At 35.4% G+C, this 24,139-nt stretch overlaps 1 protein-coding gene across 1 annotated transcript in view; it reads right to left on the bottom strand.

Annotated features, from left to right (window-relative positions):
• The window catches only part of LOC150092771 (uncharacterized), a 427,707-nt gene that overhangs the window by 120,158 nt on the left and 283,410 nt on the right, over window positions 1-24,139 (bottom strand). The window contains exons 9-10 of the mRNA XM_090414274.1: window positions 19,383-20,084; window positions 17,523-17,555 (exon numbers count right to left, since the gene is read on the bottom strand). Of these exons, the coding sequence (XP_090270400.1) occupies window positions 17,523-17,555; window positions 19,383-20,084 (735 nt within the window). The remainder of the gene's footprint in view (window positions 1-17,522; window positions 17,556-19,382; window positions 20,085-24,139) is intronic.

Genomic DNA, 24,139 nt, shown 5'->3' on the forward strand with positions numbered 1-24,139 from the left:
CCGGCAGCCCAACAATTTTCAAAAATTCGGGACTAAAAATTCTCCATCTAGTTACTACATTTGGAAAATAAAAAGCCATTCTAAAAGTAACACCTCCATTAGGAGAAATTCTCCCCCCAAAAAGAGATATATCAGTGAAATAAAAATCAAAAGATAGTACGAAAAAGAAAGTCGACTTTCTTTTCATAACAATACTTTTCAACATAATTTCCATCTCTTTCAAAACGTTACCTCCACTGCATGCAACCATTTCCTCACCACTGCTTTCATCTGTTCATCATGTTCAAAATGAACACCTCTAAGTTTGTCTGCAATTTCAGAAATAACCAGAAGATCAACAGAGCTAAGATTCTGACTGTAGACTGGATTCTGCATTGAAATCAGATTTCTCCAATAGGTATTGAAGTGTACGCTAGTGCTCATCGTTTTTGTCACATGACAGTCACACATGCGCGCGTTCCCTTCAACACACATATCGGAGAAATCTTGTGGGGAGGGGAGGGATTGCATCATGCGATTTACTTGCTCGCTTCGATTAAACCTTCGATTAACTTGCAGAAAAAGTGAAATGCCCGGCAAATGGACATAGAATCACCATATCTTTCCTTCACGTTCAAGCCAACTTGTGCCACAAATTTAGGTCAAATACAATATCACACTCGTGTTACATCCTACGTACTCCTCGGATATTTCCCCTACCTCAACTTAGAACCTTGAAAGGAAAAAAATACTGATGATGTTGACAGAAATTAAGCAAAATGTCACGAGGGAACTTTTAGTGATACCAAAGCAGCTTCATTTCAAAGATATTTTTAGCTGTGACAAGAGTGCAGGAATTGGAAGTGCAGACAGCCGGGGAACTCAAATTTTTCATCCCACAAAACAAACCAGCTGGCGGACACACATAATTTACAGGCTATAACATACTAACTTCATAGCTTTAGTTGCAATTTCGACCAATAGCAATGCAGATCATATACTGATGAAGATTCAATAAGCACAGCGTTTTGATTGGCAATCATATTTTTACAGTTGACGATTGGGAATTCAGAATGTAATTACAAGAATGTAGATTAGATTATGTTGACGATCATCGGTAGATCTTAAGATATTTCTGAAATAAATACCACGTCTTATTTAAGATGAGACGCATAAACATAACTCTTGTAAGACTCTGGCAATAATTCAAATTAACGGATGAAGTTAATTGGACAGTTTAACTCGCTAAATTAAATATCACTTCTAAGTGAGACAACGACTGAAATTATGATACGATGTTGATTATAACTCGAGTCATTTGTTGTTACGAATTATTACACGTATTGATTTAACCAGCTCATATAAAGAGCACGTTGGATTGCAAGCTCAAACAAACTAACGATTCTTAAAACCCCAAAAGGAATCATTTATAAAAACGTCAGACAAAAACTAATGATGAAACGACGAATTATGAGAAAGGTCTGCTTTGCTATCATTCTATGAGAGGAAAAAAAGAGCAAAGAATCTCATTCCGTAATAGATTGATTTCCGCTCCTTCCCAGATTAGTGTTGGTCCTTCTTTCAAAGGATAACTTCTCTGAAAGAAGGACAACACCAACACTGTACAAAGGAAAGATTTTTTTTTTTTTTTTTTGAGGAGGGGATGCAGAATAAGTAATCGATTGTGGGAATACTGAACTTTCTCGAAGTAAACAGGAAACTTAAAGGAATAGAACAAAAATTTCATTTATTTAGGACAAACTTTAGTTAGATCAAGGTAAATGATGTTTTTTCTTTCTTTCTTTTTTTTTTTTGACGAAGGCGCTTCGGCAGCACATCACGAAATGAAGAGATTAAGCGCAAGAGACCATGCATTGAAAAACCCACAAGGACAAGTTATATATCTTTTCCAATAGCAGCAGCGTAAAGACAGGAAGTGACTTATTTTATAGCACTTCCGGCTTTTTATACTAATAAATACGCAATTAGTCTAAGAAGAATGAGCTGTTCTTCAGCTTCTTGGGGATTTCTTAGTTATTCAGAGTTAATATATTTCTTACGCAACTTAATAATATACGCGCATTTCCACTTACTGTGGCAAGTGTTCATGACCACACATTCGAATCAAAGAAGGTTATTCAAGAACAAAGCGCCCGTGGTCGTAAACGGAATTTGTGAAATCGATTTTTAGTCGCAATCAAATGAAAGCCTTTCAGCCTAAGTTCTAAATAATAGACTGTTTTGAGTTTTCCCATCGTAAATCCCAAAACAGCAGTAACTTTATCATACGCATGCTAAATTTATCTATTGAAGGATAATAAAAACGTGTGTGTGTGTGTGTGTGTGTGTGTGTGTGCGTGCGTGCGTGGAGGGGATTCTGTTCTGTAACTCAGTGCATCCCAAACTTATGGATGTACAGGCCCCTTTGGAAAAATTAAAATATTTCGCGGCTCCCATCGAAAAAAAAAAAAAAAAAAAATTGCACGTGATCTATGCTATCAGCGCAGTCGCCCCGCACCTGTGTACACTAGCAACGAAACGTTAATTTAAAGTACGAAAAACTTGGCCGTTTAAATTGAGCGCAAGATTCTGCGTTTGGAAGCTATTTTGTGCTTCTTATCAATACTTGGAAACGAAAGTTATATGAATAAGCAATGTTTACTAATATTCATGAAGGCGCCGAAATACGCAGGAAGCAAAATTTGTGAACCAACACCAATGTGTATGATTTTTTCCATTAAAATATAAAAAATAACAAAAAAGAAATAATAAAAATTAAGTACGTTTCTTTTAAGATAAAAAAAAAAAACTACTTAGTCTTAAAACATTTTAAATTTGTTTTCATTATTTCACGGCATTATTTCTCAACAAAACTAATGGCCCCCAAGGGGGGAGCTGCGGCCCACAGTTTGGGAAGCGCTGCTGTAACTGTTCGCCCTGTACAAATCCCATTATCCTTCTTCCTCCTACTCGAGTGCTGCTTCATGTTTTTTTTTTTTTTTTGGTGTGTGTGTGTGGGGGGGGGGCATCCCTGACAAAACCTAAGTATTTTGAACTGTTCCACATACAGTAAACAGGCTGATCATTAACCCCCCCCCACACACACACACCGCAGTTCAGGAACTCGCTTAACTCTCTCGGCATGTGGATGCTCATTCTCTATTCCTTGGGGTCGACATACAAATCCTTCTGTTTTCTTCTTATTATTCAACCCATCGGTCCCTTAGAATGGGTACGGTTCTCTGATTAGGGGTCATTAATGTAGCTCAATGCCACTCATCTGTTGCATCCCCTAAGGGCAAGACGTTATGCCCATAGATCCGTGTGTTCAATAGGCCGGTTTTTGAGGGAAGAAAACCTTCCAAATCCGTAGGAGAATGGCAACTTCCCCCATTTGATTGAAAATACCCGATAAAGTTCCTCATGTCATAGACGGGATTCGAAGAAGGGCCTTTTTTAAACCAAAGGCTCGGCTCGTCTATACCAAATGAGCTACGGATGCTCTAGATACTTCTGTAATAATATATAATCACCATAGGGATGCTTGTACTTACTTTTATATTATATTGTGTAGCAATAAGTTGAATAATTGGTTATTCTACTGCGTTGTTTTTAAACAGAGTAAGACGGTCAACTCGGAAGAAAGAAGATCTCGGTGGTCAATCAAAACGTGAAGCTTATAAATGGAAGGATATTAAAAAACCGTCATACTTTATTTCAAAGCCACAGATTTAGACTTAAAATTTCCAAAACTGACCTGAGAGTTTATGAAAATATAACCTTTCGGCATCAGAGTTGCCATAGTTTTGCAGTACTCAAAAGCACATTCCTTCCAGGAGCCCGGATTTATTCGCTTTTATTAGTGCTTTTAATTACAGTTTAATTGACTTGACAAATGTTTTGAACTGTTGGTTCTCATCAGAGACCAGGCAGAAACCTTAAAAGGGTAAGCACCGAAGCAAACACATACAGAAAACTGAATTTTGTATAAGTGGGCTCTGTCAGTGTGTGTGAATTATGACAGCTGAAGAAAGAGCATAGGAAGACTTCGGTGACGTCATTTTTGCAAACCAGGTTCGCGATCTTGTACTACATACAATGTTCCGAAACACACTTAAATTAATAAACTATTAAGCTGATCTCTCTCTATGTAATAAAAACGTTATTTGAGGCAACCGACAGATCTATCGTAATATTTCCATGGTAACAACTGGTTTTACTTTTAGTAATTTCTTGTAACATGCATTCAAGTTCAAGGTTTTGAATACGGAAACGAAAGCGATGATGTTTACCGCGCAAGCACATTAGGGGAAGGTTTTGTTATTTTATAAATTCATGTCTGGAAAGGTTCATACAGATTATGTAACACATACACAAATGCACATTTCTCTTTCACAATATATCCCTGTGAAGCTTTATTAGGATTAATTCATTGGTATATATTCTAGGCTATCGCGAAGCAATCATATCGATTGCCCTAGGCAACCAATTATATTGCTGCTTCTTCGTTATCAATGCATGAATCCTATACCTGGAAATAACTATGAATTTCTTTTTCACGTTATCTTTTCATTTTTGATGTCTAGTGTAAGTAATACGTATGATATTTACAGTGTCTTTATCATATAAGACGTTGATGTAAGTACTGACAGACATACGATTCATCTAGATGTATTTTTTTCTCTTCTTTGTGATTTTCTTAATAAGATTTTCTTTTCTCTAGCTTACTTTATTGTAAGAATACAGTGTATATAATCAGGCACTGCGGAACTGCAGCACCCCCATTTTTTCTCGATATATAAATATATTTATTAATTTATTTATATTTGCTTGTAATATTTAATTTTATCAACAACAATCCTATGCAATTCTCTTATTTTGTATAAAAAATAATAAAAATCCATCTTGTAGCACTTAGGAGGGCGAAGGACGCTAGCAGCACTGTATTTACCACAGTTCATATTGCTACGCGTGCAAGCATATGCACATCATAGTGAGATGCGAGCTATTAGCGTAATATGGCACTGTCCATTGCGCAGTTCCACTGTGGTTTATATGCAGTTTGCGCCAGTAGTAGAGTGTTCGTAGTGCTTATCGTGTTTACTCCGTCTCCATTTAATTATAATATCCGTAAATATTTGGATATTACAATTAAATATATGATATTTGTTATAATTTTTATTTTGGAACATTATTGTTGAATTATTTAACAAGGATAAATTAGCTCATTTTAAGAATAAATTGCCTACAGAAGAAATAAAATTGACCACTGAAGCATATCCCATGATCAATAAAGAAAAACTTGAAACTGAACTTCCAGTATTCTACCGTAGACCCGACATGCATGATTATTGTAAATTAACTGACTTGTTAAAATTTATAACAGAAAATAATTTAGATTACGTTCTTAGTGAAATTACTGTATTGATAAAAATTCTCTTGACAATTCCTATGACTACATCAGATCCTGAACGCTGTTTTTCAACATTAAAGAGAATAAAAACATTTCTGAGGAGCACTGTGAATCAGGATACGTTAAATGCACTTGCAATGATTTCAACGGAGAAAAAAATTCTTCAACAGTCAACATAAACATCAAGGAAAAAGTTATTGACCTTTTCGCTCGAAACAAAACGAGAATGGATTTTATTCTTAAATAATTTTGAATTATACCAAACTGTATAAATGTATCGATAATAAACCATATTTTTTCATGTTTAAATATTTTTTAGTTTTTACCATAATTTTGATATTTTATCCAAACACGTATACACCGTACTTACAGTGTGTATGTATATTTCGAAAGTTGCAACACCCCAACGATTTCAAGCCACGAGTCGCCACTATATATAATACATATAATCGGTAAGGCTTCCGGTCAACAGTAGGCTATTAGTAATTAAGTTTTTTTTTTTTTTTTTTGGGGGGGGGTCAAAAGTTATACGCCGATTTTCGAACAACGCGAGGGATCGGCGCCCCTAACCTCAGCGTTGTTCAAAGATCAACTGTATTTATATGTGACATAGCTGCCTAAGACTTATACGATATGTGATTCTATTCTGTAACAGACATCAAAGTAATATTTTAACATAACTGTATAGTGGCATCTAATAATAACTTATATTCCACTTTGTATGCAATTTTCATTTATTGATAAAATAATCACTCATCGGTAGAGTAGAAAGCAATTATTTTTCTTGGATTATAGAATATTGATTACTAGTGTTAATAATTCTTCTTACTCTATGAGCTACATGAACATTTAAATAGAAACGAGATAGTATATACAGAAATGCGTTACCTACAACACAAAAAGAAACCTAACATGAATCATAGGAAGAAACTACAGACATCGCCACTACCTTTTGTGAAATGATTCAGATAGTTTTCTGTTTCGCAACTGAAGCGTACACAATAAGGGCAACACAAGTTCAAAGTTCTACTGATCTGAACCTAGACAGAACACGACTATCTAAAGCGGGGGTGCTTATCAATCATAATGATAAGATATAATACTTAACTGGTGGCGGAACCAGCCAAGAAGAATGTCGCAAGTACGTATGCTTAGGAGAGAGAGAGAAGACGGTAAAGTATGATAAACAAGTCTTCATTTCAATTTACAGAAACCTCCTTAGTGGGTGATGTTATGTTTTTAGAATGTCTCGTAATGTTCAGATTTATGTTCAGATGCGTTTGATGTAAATGAGTTCGAGATTTGAGAAGGTAATTTTTTTCTACCTAAAAAAAATTTGCTTTTTAACCCTATAACTTCAATAAATAGAATACATACTAGTACGTATCATACGATGGTCTGAAAAGTTCTCGGCCTAACAATAACGAATTTATAATTTCAAGATTATTTTTATTTTTCGATATAATCTCACTTAAGACTAATACATTTATTCCAGCGATGCTCCAGCGCCATTATCCCGTCCCTGTAGTCAGGGCAGGCTTTCTCTATAAAAGGACCCAGGTGCAAGAAATCTTTTGGGGCCCTAAAATATTTTTCAAATGTAAAAATCAAAGGATTCGAAATAAACGTATTGTAAAACCTCTTACCTGCAAATAATTTTGGCACAGGAAAACAAAAAAACACATTCAAATTATAAATAACGTTTATTGAACACAAAACACTAATATAATAGAGAAACACAGAGATATTATTATTACCGGGGGCCCTAAAATCCTGTCGATGAAATCCCTTTAGTTATAAGCAAAATTAGAAGAAGAAAAATAAAATAAAATAAAATAAAATAAAATAAAAAACACGTTTCCGCAAATGTGTACCGACTGTGTCCACTCGATCGTGGGGCCCGGGTGCATTGCACCCATCTCACCCCTGAGATGGCCGGCCCTGCTTGTAGTGGTTCTCGGTGAGATCTGCAAAATACCCCTCTACAGCTGCAATCACCTCTTGATTCGAAGAAAAACGCTGACCAGCGAGGAAGAGTTTTAGTTTTGGGAAGAGATAGAAGTCAGAGGGAGCCAAATCTGGGGAATAGGGTGGATGTTACAACAATTCATAGTGCAGATCCCTTAATTTTTCCATTGCCAGAGCATCTTTGTGGGCAAGTGCATTGTCCTGATGAAAGATGATTTTTTTCTTCCGCAAAAGGATTTCTTCCGAAAAATTCTTTTCTCGCGAATTTTTTCATCTAGTCTGGTAAAAGATCGGAATAATATTCCCCGGTTATTGTTTTACCCTTTTCAAGATAATTAATAAACAAAATGCCTTTAGCATCCCAAAACACCGATGCCATGACCTTTCCTGCTGATAGAACCAACTTTGTCTTCTTTGGCGCTGAACAACCGGCTTCTGTCCACTGTTTTGATTGCTGTTTGGATTCTAGTGTGTAATGGTGAATCCAAGTCTCCTCCATAGTAATGAATCGACGCACAAAATCAGTTTTATTCTTGTTAAAATGCTCCAAGCACTGTTCAGAGATTTTTATGCGAGTGCGTTTTTGATCTGTTGAGAGCAAGCGTGGCACCCATCTTGCGCAAAGTTCTTCATTTAAAATATATCCTACACGTTCTTTTGAAATGCCTATAGCCTCAGTAATTTCACGCACTTTGACTCGCTGGTCATCGAATACCATATAGTGCACTTGATCAATGATTTCTGGTGTTGTTACACTTTTTGGACGTCCTTCACTTGGATCATCTTGAAGGCTGGTATGGCCACGTTTAAACTCGGCCGCCCATTTCTTAATTGTCGAAAACGAAGGAGAAGAGTGCCCATAAACTTTTTTGAACTTGGAATGAATTTCTTTTGGCGTTAAACCTTCTTTTACAAATAATTTTATTACCGCACGATATTCAATTTTATCCAATTCAAATGATACAGACAACACATTTGCTTCAGACAGCTGTATAAAACAAACCACTTGATAGAATGACTTGCAATTTTACATGGATGCTTATGACAGATGTACTAACTTGGGGGGAAAAAAAAGATAAATTCGGATAATGCGGTAGTCATGAAATCAGATGACCTCGCTAATTACTGATTGGAAAACGGGTGCTGAGGTAACTGTGCTGCATAGAAATGAGGTGCATCGTCTTGTTGGAAAAAATATGCTTAGAATTTTTCTATAAAGTTTTTCTATACAAAAATTTAATATAAAAAATTCTATACTTCTACAGAATTTTTTTATATTCCATATTCTATATAAAAATTTTGAATGCAAGTATTTTTTATGCCCAACTGCCGATAGACTGGCTGTAGTTCACTTACTCAGAGTTTTTGAGTAAGTGAACTACATGCCCACCTATCCCAGTCTAACCAATAGCTGTCAAATTGGCAATAGAACAGCAATATATTCAGTGAGTTTTACAGTACATAAAATTCAGAGCTACGCATAGCAGTAACAAGGGCATCACAACATTTGCTCACCTAAGTTCGAATCTCGTCTAGAATGTCAGGAATTTTTATGAGATTTTCGAAGGAAGTTGGGTTGGCCACTCTTCTAAAGAAGTGCAAAGTTTTCGATGTTAGAAATTCGGGTTTTTCTACAAATAATAATAAACGTAATCCGCTGGTCTCATGATGGATTTATCGGAATGTAGCATACTATCTCCATGCCACTTAAAAAAAAAAAAAAGGATAAGGAAATAAAGACAGCTAAAGCTATATCTCTTTGGCAGTCGTCATTAAAATAACACAAGGAAACAATTTGAAGAGGGAACACCAAAAATATGCAAATTACTGCCGTGGAGTCGCATGGTGTAATAAAGTGCTAATAAACATAATCCTCAAATATTGTGGACATTTTGGATGCGAACTCGCTCTTTCTTCGGGTATGCAATATCTGTTCTTACTTTATCCAAATAAGAATTGCTAACCACGCAACTCCCTTTCTGGGTTCAAGCCAATTCTCCACAAGTCTCACCGATGTTGATCCCATAGACCGTTTCTCAATTCAGCGACACGGAGCCTAATATGTTACTACCGATTCTTCTTCCTTACGAAAAATCTAATGCTATTTATAGCAGTCTGATTAAGAACATGTGGCTATACTGCAGACATCGTTTTCATATCAGGAGTTCAACGAACTAGAATTTCGAAACTAGATGAAACACAACAATAATATATATATATCTAAAAAAAGAAACAGGAAATAAATGAACAAAAACAAAAGAAAAAAAAATGAGTTGGCAATTTAACCTTCGTACGAGTAAAAGTTGCAATTTTTCAGGAAACTCTCAGATGACTGTTACTAAATTTCACAGATACTGTGAAACGCTGTGGAAATGCTAGAATGAGTGAGAGAAGAAAAAATAGAAAGAGCAAAAAAAATGATAGAAGTTACTGGCAGTTTTTCAAGACGTGCTGCCGATTAGAGATAGAACTAAAATACTCATACAATACACGTATGTAATGGATGCGATGTGTTCTGGCTAAAGAAAAACAGCCATAACCCAACGCTAAAAATTCTGAAATGGTTACAAAGAAGGTGGACTAGATGCAATACGAAATGAAGTCTTGTGTCTTTCTTTCTTTCGCACTGCAAACAGTTCGAAGAAATGAGAACTTCGTTCCATATCGCATTTTGTTCTAACGCGAGAATTCATATCAGACAACGATAGTTTCCAAAAATCGTTAATGGAGTAGCAATCGTGCGTCAAACAGTTTTTGCACGTTCAAAGAACTGCTGTATTACGAGCAATTCTTTGATATTACGAGACACATAAACTGCTGCAAGAGATTGCATGTACAGGTTTGTTGTGCAAAAAATCAGAAATGGCATTTTTATGGCTGAACGAACCAGAAGCAATCATTACATAACATTGTTACGCGGAAGCGTTTTTGTTCAAGCAGTATATTAAACCCCCCCCCCCCCGGAATGTATTTTGGTAACTAATAATGCTGCTAATTCTCCATCTATAAACGTTTAGATAAATCTAACCAGGATAGTCCGATCCCATTCTCTGATAACTAAACCTTTGATGACAAACAAAACAATGTTTAATGATGCAAATGTATATTGGGTATTTACTTAATAAATACATAACAAAACGTTAATAAGACAGTTTATCGTGCACATTAGGGAAACTATTGGTTATAATGTATTTTCAATCAACCGGTCTTCAGCTGAAAATCCTTGATAAAGGTCCTTTGCGTCCTTGATGAGATTCTAATTCGCATCTTTCAAACTAAAACGCTTGTGGAAACCGACCGAGCCACCGGAGGCTCTTTGTAGCTGAAGATGAGAGCAAGTATTACACATACAGAGATGTTATAAGCAAGGTAATGAATAACAGCTTTACCGAAAATGATACTGACGCGAAGAAATAAAGAAGCGATTGCTTTTCGTTATAAGGCATCGTTCTGATCTCATCTAGATTAAGGTGCCCAGGCGATATAGGGTGAGTTTGAAGAATATGTTAAAACAGTGATGAGAGACAGACTTCTGCGATGAGTCTACGACTCAGTGGAGATACCGGATTAATAGCGATAATAAAACAGTCTGCAATGTGCGTCAAAAACAGAACACACACACGCACGCACGCGACTGCACACACACACACACACACACACACTATAATAAAACCGTACCCACATATTTTGTGTAACAAATGCCATTGTCTTTATGATTTAATAACCTGCTGGGTTTGTACATTAATCTCTTGACATAATACTGTGAACTCGCAAACAACTATAGTTTCCAGCAGTATTATTGACATTTCTCAGCAGTTGTTGGCCTTCAGGCACTTTCTACATATTCAAGGAAATGCTGAATCAATAATTCTGTGAAAGTAAGCGATTGGATCAATTCAATACACAGATATTTATCCTCTTTTATTTCTAAACGAAGGGAAAGGCATCTGCTCATCTGAGAAAATAAAAAAAAACAATTATAGTACTTTAAATATTTATTAAAACCGATGTGGTTATGAAAATACAAATGTGTAACCACAGAATCTGTAAGATGTCATCGTAACATTTTTCCTCTTTATCGGAAGCATTTTATAAAAGTAGAAATATTTACAACGTAGGCAGAAGGAAAAAATCTGAGACCAGAGCACATTTCAAAACTGCCAGTTGACAGATAAAAATTAAAAAAAAAAAATCAGTAGATACAAACGTGTACAGGGTCAACCAGTAAGGGCCTTCATTTGTACTTTTAAGCTTAAAGGCCTGTGGCAGCCATATAAGTTGGCTTCATATAAACCTAATGAATGCTGTGAAGGGCAGTTAATCTTATTTGCATAATCTGTTATGTCTGTTAGTCAATTGAACACTGTCTAAGAAGGAACTAAAATATGGACAGCCCGTCTAGGAACAACTGAGTTTATCGTCAAGCTTTCACTATATTTTTTCGAGTTTACTCATTTCTTATTCTAATTCCAGAACTACTTCTAATTTTGATTCGAATCAGTTTAGGTTGTAAAGTCAGTTTAGAGGGAAAAAAAAGTTAAGTTGTCTTAGCTCAAAAAGACTATGTACAATATTTGGAATTCTTCCCATTTATTTTAAATTGCAATTCCACACTGTTGCCAAACGTGGATTTTTGTTACGTTTTCTATACTTAATGATTGCATATCTAGCCATAAATCTAACATAAAAAATGAGGGGGGAAAAAGTTTCAACGCTGATAAAATATATTAGCCCGGAATTAAAATAAACTTGAAGAATGCTGTTTTGGTGTTTAGGTACGCTACCAATACCAAACCGTGCAGTTAATTACATAATCAAAATGTTGCAGGCAGCTAACACAGATAATTCAAAGGTATGTTGCTAACTACTTCGTGAATAAAGTTCTCATTACTGCCAACCTCTAATAAGTGTCGCGCACTCATCATTAATTAAACAAGTTAGTTAACAGCAATTAACAGCTTGCCTGTGGAGAAAGTTAGTCAGGCCCCTTTCTATGAGACTTTTAATCAGTGAGCAAAGTTGTTTTAACTTAATCATTTTATAAGGTTACCGTTTCGCAAGCTCCATTAACAAAAGTGGAGCGCTATGTGGAAACCGGTAGCCTATTAGAGCAAGGATTGATAAATCAATGTTCCTTCAAGATCAGTATTTTTTGCACACCTCTCTCCCAATCATATTTAAATACGGAGAAATATTTTAATCTAATTATTAATTAATTATTTAATTTAAATACAGAGAAGTAATTTTTATTTATATTCGATTTTAATCTGTTTACTTCTTGTGATAACATTGATACATGTACGTGTGACAGTACATACATAACATGCTTATATGCAACACGGCTCAGGAACAGACGTACTTTTTTTTTATATTATCAGAATTTAACTTCGGCTTGTATTAATCTTTATAGAAACTCTGTAAATAAGATATCAATTTAATTGAAAAGATAAGAACTGGGTGGAAGGGGAAAGAGGAAGAAAAAATTCTTGTTTGGAGGAGGGGAAAGAAGATAAGATTATCAATTTTGGTATACGTGAAGGTAATCACAAAGGACAACGAGGTCTGCATTACGTCGACGTCACAAAGTACTACACAATTATTGATCTTAATAGTACTCAACTACCTTCCAATAAACAGCTAATATATTCCGCATATTAACGATCGTATTAGGGTGTCACTTTCATCTACTTAAATGCAAACGCATCATAATAAAGCATACAATATATTCACAGACATAATATATCCACTTCGGGTCTCCAATAAGCACAGTGGTGGTGGTTTCACGCCACGTGGTGAAGTACATTTCGCTCCTAAATTATAGAAGCATAGCATTTGATATGAAAATTCAGCTGTTCTGTTTAAACATCATGAAGATTGAAGTCAGGAGAGCGAGAGAAAACAATTTTCGCGTTGATATCCAAATAAAAACAAAATGATACGGAGGAGTAAACAAAAAAATTCTATTTTCACCTTCTGAGGTACAGCTAATTTAGTGTTAATTCTGCATCGATTTCGAAATGAAAAATTTTATTTCGAAAATCTTATCAATTTGGTAAAAAATTCAATCGCTTACTCTTAAAACTCGAAGAATTATCCTGTATACCGTATTGTCCTCTTTGTTAAAAGTTAGAAATTGAATTTGTAGATTAATACCATCATCGCGCTTTTCAAGGATTTAGGCCTAGAGTGGTCCGTTCCGGCCTTAAAAGTTCATTTGAATCTCTTTAGAGGACGTATTAATAGATTAATATCCGTTTGTAAATACCCAAGACATTTATTAATTTATATATCTGCTCCTAGATGGCACCACGTTTGCCACTATATGATTATACAAAGAATAATGTTCACCTTGTTCTATAATAATTCCTTAGCAAAACAGCATTGGTACCCCCACCATCCACTTAGCTGAAGGAAAACAGAAGTTTCATTAATAATTATACAAAGAGTATGATTGGAATTTGTGTTTAAATTTAAATTGCCTAGGAATTTTTTTTTTCTTCGCCTTCGGAGATTAATAAGCAACCTGTCGTTTGGAAATTCCTGGGGAAGGGAAATCAACAAAGAAACTTGAAATTTTTTTGATAATACCAAACACACGTATTTGGTATAAGGATTTTAAGTATACTTTCTCCTTTAAGATATCCAGAGGGAAAATTTTGGATGACCAAGGAAGGTCATATTGCGACATCAGCAGGCTGGAGTGTCCCTTGCAATTTGGAAAATTTCACCATCCACTTAGAACCAAAGGTCTCGTTCTTTATTCATTATCATCACGCGCTCCACTTCAGATGTTAGGGTAGCGGTCATTGTTCAGTAATAGCCACTGGTAACTGTAACCTTTCTGGACAGTCACTTGATGCAGTCATAATGACCTTGGACAATGAGACATTTTGAGAGTGCCAATGGAATTGGTATGGAATATATTGGAATGCCATCCATCTACATGCGGCTTTGTCTGTAAGTGGCGCTCTCCCACCATGTACGCATTGAAATTCACGCTGGCTTCATTTCACTACATTTATTTAGGAAATACATTCCTCGCTCCTCCACTGATTTGTCCATTTATCATGGTTTCCAGACATTAGAGAGAAATCCGGAATAGATGAGCAAACCGTTGGTACGAACACAATTTACAACCAAAAATAATGACTTTCGGAGGGTCCTTTACCTGAAATACAACGCATTTAAGTCGTCCGGTCCTCTCCACTACCATTATTAGGGTGCATACCGCCCTACGCAAACACTACGTTTTTCTGATTGAGATAAAATTTCGCAATTTTTGCCTTCAAACTTGTCATCTCAGTTGCTTAGCGGGTTATGAGGATATGGCTCTCTTTCCACATCACACATGTATTCAAAAAAAAAAAAAAGTATGTATGTATGTACATACAGTTTTGTTTCTAAAGTTTCCAGATAAATTTATTTCTATATTTTTGAAACTTCAATGATTAATTCAAATGATGACTGAAGTTAATTTAAAGGCGTATATGCTATCATAAAACAACACAACAACAACAACGACCTCTGCAATATTCTGAGGTCGGTACGTACACAATTGTTTGATGTTGTAACCAACATAAGCCTTCCAGAAAACCACATCGTACGAACAATCTCCAATATAACAGTTGTTAAATATATAACGAAGGTTTATAAGTGCAACTGCACTTTTTTTTTTTTTTAATATATATATCATACAGAACATAATGAACATGCAAAATTTATACACAGCTTTCTTGCCAATCTGCAATTCAGAAAAAAAAAATGGGAAAAAGAATATTACTCTAGTTCTTTACTAATACTTTATTTCGGTTTTTAAATATCAGTTTTTAATTTTGCACTAAATATATTTTACTGTTCTGCTATTCATATGCGGAGCCTCTGGACCTCAGTCAGTATAGCCAAGCCCTTTGGTCGGAATGACCTGGGTTCGATTCCCGTCAGAGACGTGAGGAACCTTTATCTGGTCTCTTTCGACTAAAGGTGAGTTAGCCGCTCTCATACGGAGGTAGAGGTTTTTTCTCCCCCCCCCCCCAGAACAGGCAAACCGACCCGGGAACACACACATCATGGATTACAGTCACGAATACTTTCCAGCCATATGCCGGTCCCGAACGGATAAAAATTGAGGGTTGGGGAAAGCAATAGTGAACTACTCTGTAAAAAAATCTCACCAGGAGCACTTTGTGGGCTCTGCCTACGGTCGGCGACTGAAAAGGAAAAACCAGGTTATTTATATGCGATACTAAAACATGTGACTTCAACTCATGACTACATTGTATCTGATAAACAAGTAACTTAAACATTGCTTTCACGTCTAAAACTTTCACAAAGACCTATAGCCACTGGATTCCAATGCCAAGTAGAGTACTATCCATGTGGCTACTAGGTTCGTTTCTTTGGTTAACTTCCAGAAGGTATGCTGCATTTACAAAGACATGCATATTTCAAAGAGCAATAAAATAAAATGGATGCCAAGTTTCCTAAAGCGACAGATATAACTGATTCTGGACTGTTCTGTTGTTTCAGTATTCGGGGTTTCCCACTTTCCAGAATAAGAAATATAAATAAATAAAAAAAGAAAAGCTACCTTTGATGAGGAAGATCCGTAACATAACTAACAAGATTCAAAGTGGAAAGAATCATACACTTATCAAAAGACTAGATATCTAAATGGACCATTTCAAAAAACGACAACACTCACCTCATGACAACATCGTAAAAAAAGGCTTTGCAGGAAACGGGGGAATTAAAATGGAAAAAAAAATAATAAAAAAAAGAGAAAATAAAATGAAAATTTAAAAAAATGCAAAATAAAATATTACTTTGATAATCTTAAGTATAACTTTTGAAAATAAACTATTTATATCGTGCTATTGTTTTTATTTTTAGTTTTGTTGTAGCTCAAAAATGCTCAGCAACCATTTATTGCTTTTCACCAAAAAAATGGCTTGCAGTAGCCATCTTTCTTAGTATTGTAAAAATTTATTTCCTAGTATTGTTTAAATTAATTCAAATATTCTCGCTTGCCAAATTTGAATATTGCACTAATAACATTGTTGATCATTTCCTGTCAGCGTGGGCAAGTGGGGAGCTATCATTTTCGCGGCTAAAAAGCAATAAACAATTACATGTGATTAAATATTTATCCAGAAAGAATTGTTATTCTTGTCTGGATTGCTAGTGAGAGCGAATGTAAACGTGGCTAGTGAAATATTAATGAATTTCGTAAACATAAAAGCACAAAAAAGCTCAACTGCCTTAAGCTTTTGTAAAAGTGTGTTTTTAAAAAATAAAATAAAATAAAATAAATAAATAAAATGAATTAAGAAACTAATTTTGCTTACGTTTGCTGTTCATAAAGCGTTTGTTCTCTCAGTGAAATTTTCTTATTATGCATGCGATTTGGATGAAAGATAGCGGTGTTATTCTAACGAAGAAACTAATAATTCGTAAAAGAATTGGGGAATAAAAAAAGGGGTGGGGGGGATGGCTTACCACAAATGTTACTAGAAGTGCAAGAACACTTTCGAGCAGCATGTAGCGCTTTTCAACTGCAAAAGAGAGAACTGCCTTAAGATGGAAGGCCTGATACTCTTCTAACCTCTTTTTTGCGTGACAAAAAAAAAAAAAAAAAAAAAAAAAGCTATCCGAGTATGTGACCGGCTAACTCACCTTTCCTCGAAAGAGACCAGATAAAGGTACCTCACATCTTGGACAAGAGTCGAACCGAGGTCTTTCCGACCACTCTTGATGTTCTCAATTTTTTAATAAAAACAATTTCGTAATTTCTTATTTAGTTAACATGCCAAAGAGAATTAACGATTTTAGTTAATCAACTCATAAATTATTTAATTTATTTTGGTATTCTTCTACCGCTGAATATCCCTATTGATTTTAAAGGTCATTTAAACAGAATGAGTTCATAAACATGCCGTTCTAAAAAAATAAAAATAAAAAATATTTTGGAATGCGCTCTATGCAACCAAGCTGGCTCTAGTCGATTGTTCTAATGATAAACAAAATAATAATAATAAAAAAAGAAAAATAAGGTCCATTACATAAGTAAGTTAACTAAATAAAAGTACACGAAACAAATAAAACAGAAAAATAAATAAAACAAATAAAAATTAAAAGAAATTAAATCCAGCCAAAGCCTACTCACCGCATTTTCCTCATTTTTCTCATCCTCGTCTTCCTGATAAAAACAAATTCTCGGTTTTAAAACAAAACAAAATAACTAAAAATACTATTGAAATCAATAACGTATTTAGTTAACTAATTGTAGCCTTTTAAGTTACGAGTTTCTTAAATGAATTATTTTATTTCTTAATTTTTATTATTTCACTCTTATTCTATGAATACGAGACGTTTTCTTCAATATTTCAATTAGTATGAAAGAGAAACTATTTTATGCAAGGTTATTACATTCTCTTAGAGGAAAAAACGATTGGATAACTTGAAATGCTCACGCGAATCTTTTATTAAATCAGGAGAAAAAAACAAAACAATAAAACAGCCATACCTATTAATGACGGATGCTGCCATCTGTAGGCAGGAAAAGCAATCAGTAAGAATATGAGGACAAACAAATATTCAAACATAATTTCCAGGTTTATTATTCACAACACGACACATCGTTGTAAACAATATTAGAGAACAAATCACTTGCGTGTAATCAGTTCGTACTCGGGTGGGTCAATGATCTTAGATAGATCATTTTTATTGTACTCTTCATGGAGTTGAGTGGCACAATTCTCTTCCACCAATAACAACCACGTTTTTTTATTTGACAAATTGCTTGTGCAGCAGCCAATGGTCTGCCATCTCATTCAAGAATTGCCGATATGTCCTTGAGTTCAAATTTCTATCTTTCCCAGCCAATGTAGTTTAAAACAAAATGAGAAATGGTTTTAATGTTACCCGGCAACAGACTCAAAAAGATTCATATTTATGAATTTAGGGACACAAAACACACGTGTTGAAATGATTATTACTAATTATTAATAAAATAACACTTGACGTTTCGACCCCTGTATTGAGGTCATCATCAGAAGGATACATATGTATTGGGAAATAAGCTACATGCTCTTGCACTCTATAAAGATAAATTAAATCTACGCTGTTAATTAATCTGTTTCTTAGCCTGACCTCTAGCGATAATTTAATAAGATTAACTTTTAATTTAAGTTAATTGAATATTAATTTTAATAAGATCATTTCCCGCGCCACTACCTCTCTCTCAACAGAAAATAGAACGAACAGAAAAGAATAGCGTTTGCTATTTTTTGACACCAGATCTGTTGGAGAATTTCCTGCTTAAAATTTAAGTAACAGCAAATAATGTTTTATTTATTAGACGGGGGTGGGGGGAGAGCTATAAAAAAGAAATATCGATTAAAGTATTGCAATAAATAATAATTATTGTAATAAATTAATTATATCCCTTAAGAGAATAAAACTGCTGAAGCAGTTCTTCTCAAACGAATGAAAAATTAAAAATGACTGAAATTAAATATGGTCAGAGAAGATCAAAATCATGCACAGATAATGATATGCAACAGTAGATCAAGTCATGCTTGTATAACCGTAACAAAAGTTCGTGGCGATTACATATATGGTAACCGTAATGGTTTATTTATGGCTGTATTATAGCTGATAGGGAAATATGAATGCGAAATAAGCAAGGGCTTGCTACCAGTCGACTTGATTATGCAGTACGGCTGCATTATTTGCAGGAAAAGCAAAAATAAGTTTACAAAATGTTTTCAACGAACAGCTGCTGCTTCCACACACACACACACACACAAAGCGAACTCGCAGCATAGGAACAATCGATCAATCACGTTTCTTCTGTTTAGCCTTAGAATTCGAAAGTATAAACATTTCCTGTCAATGCACACTAGGAAATGTTACACAAACAAGATCGAATTTACATCCACGGATCATATCAATTAAATAGTTATTATTCATACCTGCAAGTGACTGACAAAATATAAAAACAAATAGGTACAGTTTTGCTTACCTGACTAAGCGGCCGTATTTTCTCGACTATTCCAAATTCGGCAGTGGCGGGAGAAGGCGGGGGATAATCCGGAGTCGGTGGCTGATCGTAATTAGTAGGACTCAACGGGATTTGCACAGTGGCCCGTTTCTGTCTGAGGTCCAAGGAATTGGGTTTGCTTAGATAATCGTCCTTCATACTAATTGGCACCACGTGATCCAGCATGTGCCTGGCTGCGTGCAATGCTGGAGTACTCTTCGACGTCATCAAGGTGTTAAATCCAATCTTGCGACCGCTGGTGAGGTCATCGTACAGCGAACTAAACGGGGAAGATTCGGTGATGCGTCCATTGCTCACGTAGGTCCAGTGAGTCGATTTGGATCCGTCAAACCTTTCGCTCCTTGTCGGATCACAGGTCAACATGCTGTTCGTCATAAACACCATGTGATTTTCGTACGTGCCGATCATACTCGTCCGTAACCTCATGTCCACGTATTCACTGGCGGAAGCAAGGGTGGCAGTGGGTCGGCGGACCACGTGCTCCGTGGGCGCCCTGCTCTCCGCCGGGTCAAAGTTGCTGCTGGATGCGGAATGTTGAAGGCCACTGGATGCCAAACACAGGAACTCGTAACTTGTACCGTGCTGCCGTACCGGGGGCGGCGGAGGAATTTTGGTGTCGGGAGAAACAGGAGCAACGGACCTCCTAGGGGGTTTGGCAGGGGGCTGAAGTAACAAAAAAAAAAAAAAAAAAAAAGCGAAAAATGTATAAAGCAGTAATACACAAAACGATCTTGCTAAGATAAAATGATACGAATGCAACATCAAATGTATTTCTTTGCCATAATGAACATTTTTAGTTATCTCGATATATTCAAAGAAATATCTGGAGGCAAATACTGTACAACTAACACTATTTTGAAATTTGAATATATCTACGGATATCTTAATAAAACCGTTTTTGCGTTATTTATTGTATATTATGAACTGCAGATGTATTCTCAGATGATTATTGAGCTATTCTATTTTAAATGTGCGTTTAGTATATATCAGTAGCGCACTCAGGATTTAATCTTGGGCGGGGCCCGAGTTGAGTAGACGATTTGAGAATACACACTACGCATCGCATACGACCTACGACTGAGCATCTGCAATGATCGCTAATTCACAAGTATAGGGATAGAAGACACGACACAACATACATTAAAAAAAAAAAAGAATTTTAATTAGGAAAAGATTTTTGGAAATTTTTCTAGTGTTTTTTCCCCTTTTTCTTTGAGGGGTGACAGGGTCCCCTTTCCCCCCTCTGGGTGCGCCACTGGTATATAAAAAAGGTATACATTTTTAATAAAAATTACTCTGTAAGAAGTAACCAAATAAATTTAAATTGATTAAGATGCGTTGATTTTTTTTAAAATTAAAAAAAAAATAACTTCTCATGCTATTCATTTTCTAGACGTGCGACAGCATTTTTGCCTATTGCATTCTATTTAAAAATACATTTCTCTGGTGGTTCGCTGGATGAAAATAATTTCTGGTTTAAAAAATGTCACTCCAGTGTGAAGTACAAGCCACTCAGCTTCACTTGAAATCGTCTAAAATTCCTGTCATCCCTGGTAATATTTGAACGGGATTTCCGACTACATCATGGAGGCAATGAGAATGATTTCCACTTCTATTTATGTATTTCCTTCCAAGTACAGCATTCGAAAGTAAATGATACTCATAGCTGATTGCACGTTTTGTATTCTGTTCATGCTTTACACACCAGATGGAGACACCTCCTAAATTTAAATAAATGCAAAAATTCGACTTGTATATATGAGACAGAGCAACCACATTTCAGAATCCAGTTGAGTATAAAGTAATGTAGTGTAACCAGAATAATCATGTAAAGGGGGGAGGAATGGAAAAAGAAAACGCAAGCTTAACGAGACTCATTTGTGAGGACCGAACAATACCAGCATACTAACGTATGTAAAACTATTCAGAACAGGCGTTTACTTGCTGAACAGTTGTACAGACGAATAAAAAAACATCGAACAACGCACTTGTGATAAACTTTGCTTACTAAAATTTTCGATGACTCACTGGCCTTGGAATCATAACTCTAATGAGCCTGGAATCAGAATACTCCCCGCCAATTGATACTTAGAAAAAACAAAATAAAAAATATTAAATAGTACGGAAAAAGTTCTCAAGTTGAAAAGATCCTAAATATCCGACCTCATCTACGATTCATAATGGTAGAAGGGACCAAAATCTACCTGCAAAACAAACAAACAAAAAAAAATAATAAATAAATAAACGAATTATGAAGATATACTTTTAGACGCCATCATACACGCCAATAAAACACTCATGTTATGCAAAGGACTTTCAAATAACAAAACGAGCGATTACCGATTGACAAACAATGATATTATATTAAAGATACCAAGCTATTTTATAAGCCAGGTTTTAATCCTTTTTTCCAAGTAAGCAAACAGACAAGTAAGTCAAGTTTGCGCCTGCACGTAGTGCAAGTCTGAGGCAACTCGTGGTAAAGGTGGAGTAAGTTCCGATCACTTTCCTTAGTATTCGAAAACGGTGATTTGTTTTCGAACTGGCATAACGAGTGTAATAAAACTACAATTTATTGTCATCACGAAGAGCCCTTTAAAATCATTGAAGGCTAGTTTTTGAGGTTTAAAGGAAATGTTCCTTAAAATTAGCTCAGGTAATAAACAGCGTCCATCTTAACATGATTTCTTAAAAGCGGAAGCTGTTGATGAAAACATCGAATAATAATAATGGAAGTTTTTTCCCCTTGGTTAGACTATAAATTATATATTTAGTTTAATCCTTTATCCAAGTGTAAGCAAACAAAGTTTGCGCCTGAACTATCTTCAGGATTAAGGCAACTCGTGGTAAAAGTGGACCAAGCTCTCATCACTCCTTGTCACAGTATCTCCCATAATGCAAAGTACATCTCCTTGCAGACATGTATAATGCTATGTATTATGGGAAGGGTAACTACCCAGACCGGTTTTGACCTTTATTGAGCTCTCTTCAGTGGAAGCCAGACCCAGAGGTGATACCCAGGGCCGCGCCAACCCGAGGGTGCACCGCACCCGGGCGACAACATTGATAGGGCAGCAAGAAACAAATATCAAATATTTATTTTATGTAGCTATTATCTAATTTGGATTATACAATGCAGTATAATCATTAATAGTAATAATATTCATTTCTTGGTACATCGTAAAATTTAACTAATATAATATTAATAACCCTTAATTTTAGATGTAAGAGGGAAGAAAAAGATTTTCTGGAGCAGAATATAGAAAAGCACAGAAAAAGAAAATGTAAAAAAAAAATTACGACTCCTATTTCCAATTATTTTGCATCTACATCTTCATGTACAGACAAATCTTCAGTTGCTCGAGAAAATTTTGAAGATTCTTCTTCTTCTGCCATACATTTAACTGAAGATTCTATAGTTGCTAAAAACGATGCTTCGAAAATTCATCTTTCACTTCTGAAACTCTCAACAGCTCACTCGGTTCACCGGAAGAAACAGGTGACAAAAGCGTGTGCAATACAAATATAACAACCGAAAACTCTCTTATGAATTCTATCCTTGAGCATGATTTTGATGATCCAGGAAAGTGGCCTTTAAAAATAACAGATAATTTCAAAACGATTCTAATAGATGTTGGACCAAAACAAATACATGATATTGATTTTCCAAAAGATGAAAAAAAAAAAAAAAACCAGATCATTTTCAGCAGATTATTACTATAAACCAGTGTTTCTCAAAGTGTGGTACGCGTACCCCCCCGGGGGGGGGGGGGTACGCGAAAGGTCGTTAGGGGGTACGTGGCAATTTTCGGCTATGCATAATTAAAGGAGTCATTATATTTTTCAACAAACAGTGCAATTAGAGACAACCGGGATAAAACGGCACTAACTAATGAATCCCATCCCCTCTCCAACAGAAACTGCTGTATAGACCAAGAAAAACCATATGTTGCCGGTGGAACATATGGTTTTGCTTGACACCACCCCCGTCGTTAACGTGTTAAAACTAAGAAATATATAGTGAATGTGTTTCAGATATTATGGAATTCAGTTGAAGGGAATTAGCATTTCAACTCAACTGTTGAAATGCTCATTTGTCTTTGGTTCGCGCGATCTTTTGTTAATACCGCACCAATCATATGCAGTTCTTCGCTGCTCTACGTATCCCAAGTCTTGTAAATTACTGGTAATTTTTGCTTGAAATAATGGGAAAGAAGATGAAGCTATTTGGGTAGATGACTTTGACGATGCACACGAAGAAACTGTTCTCGATGCCAAAAGTAGTGATAGCGAGTAGGAGCTTCTTGGTAAGCCGCTTTCAGTTTTTTTCTGAAAACTTTACTTTCAGAAAATTCCTGCACGTATCTCGCAACACGATTTCGAGTAAATGCAGTATTTTTTTTTTAGCTTTCAAATTCTTACGTATGGATCATTGGTTAAAGACTGGATTTATAAAACCCTCAAAAGAGAGCAATATAGCAAATACAGGTAGCTGTAAGCAACAAGAAAACGTTGATATTTCATTTGGATCAAATGAAATTGATAAGAGTGTGTCGTCTGACATCTCTAGAGAACCAAAATTTAAAAATAAATCATATTTTTTGTTACATGAACATATAAATTCATATAAATAGATATTTAATTTTAATTAACATTTTAAATTAATTAATTTATTTTTTAATTAATTAATTAGGGGTACGCGGATATCCGAAGTTTGA

The sequence above is a fragment of the Typopeltis vanoorti genome, chromosome 25 (genome assembly GCF_054136105.1).
Source record: "Typopeltis vanoorti isolate ZY-2024b chromosome 25, IOZ_Tvanoo_1.0, whole genome shotgun sequence".
In the NCBI taxonomy this organism is placed as follows: domain Eukaryota; kingdom Metazoa; phylum Arthropoda; class Arachnida; order Uropygi; family Thelyphonidae; genus Typopeltis; species Typopeltis vanoorti.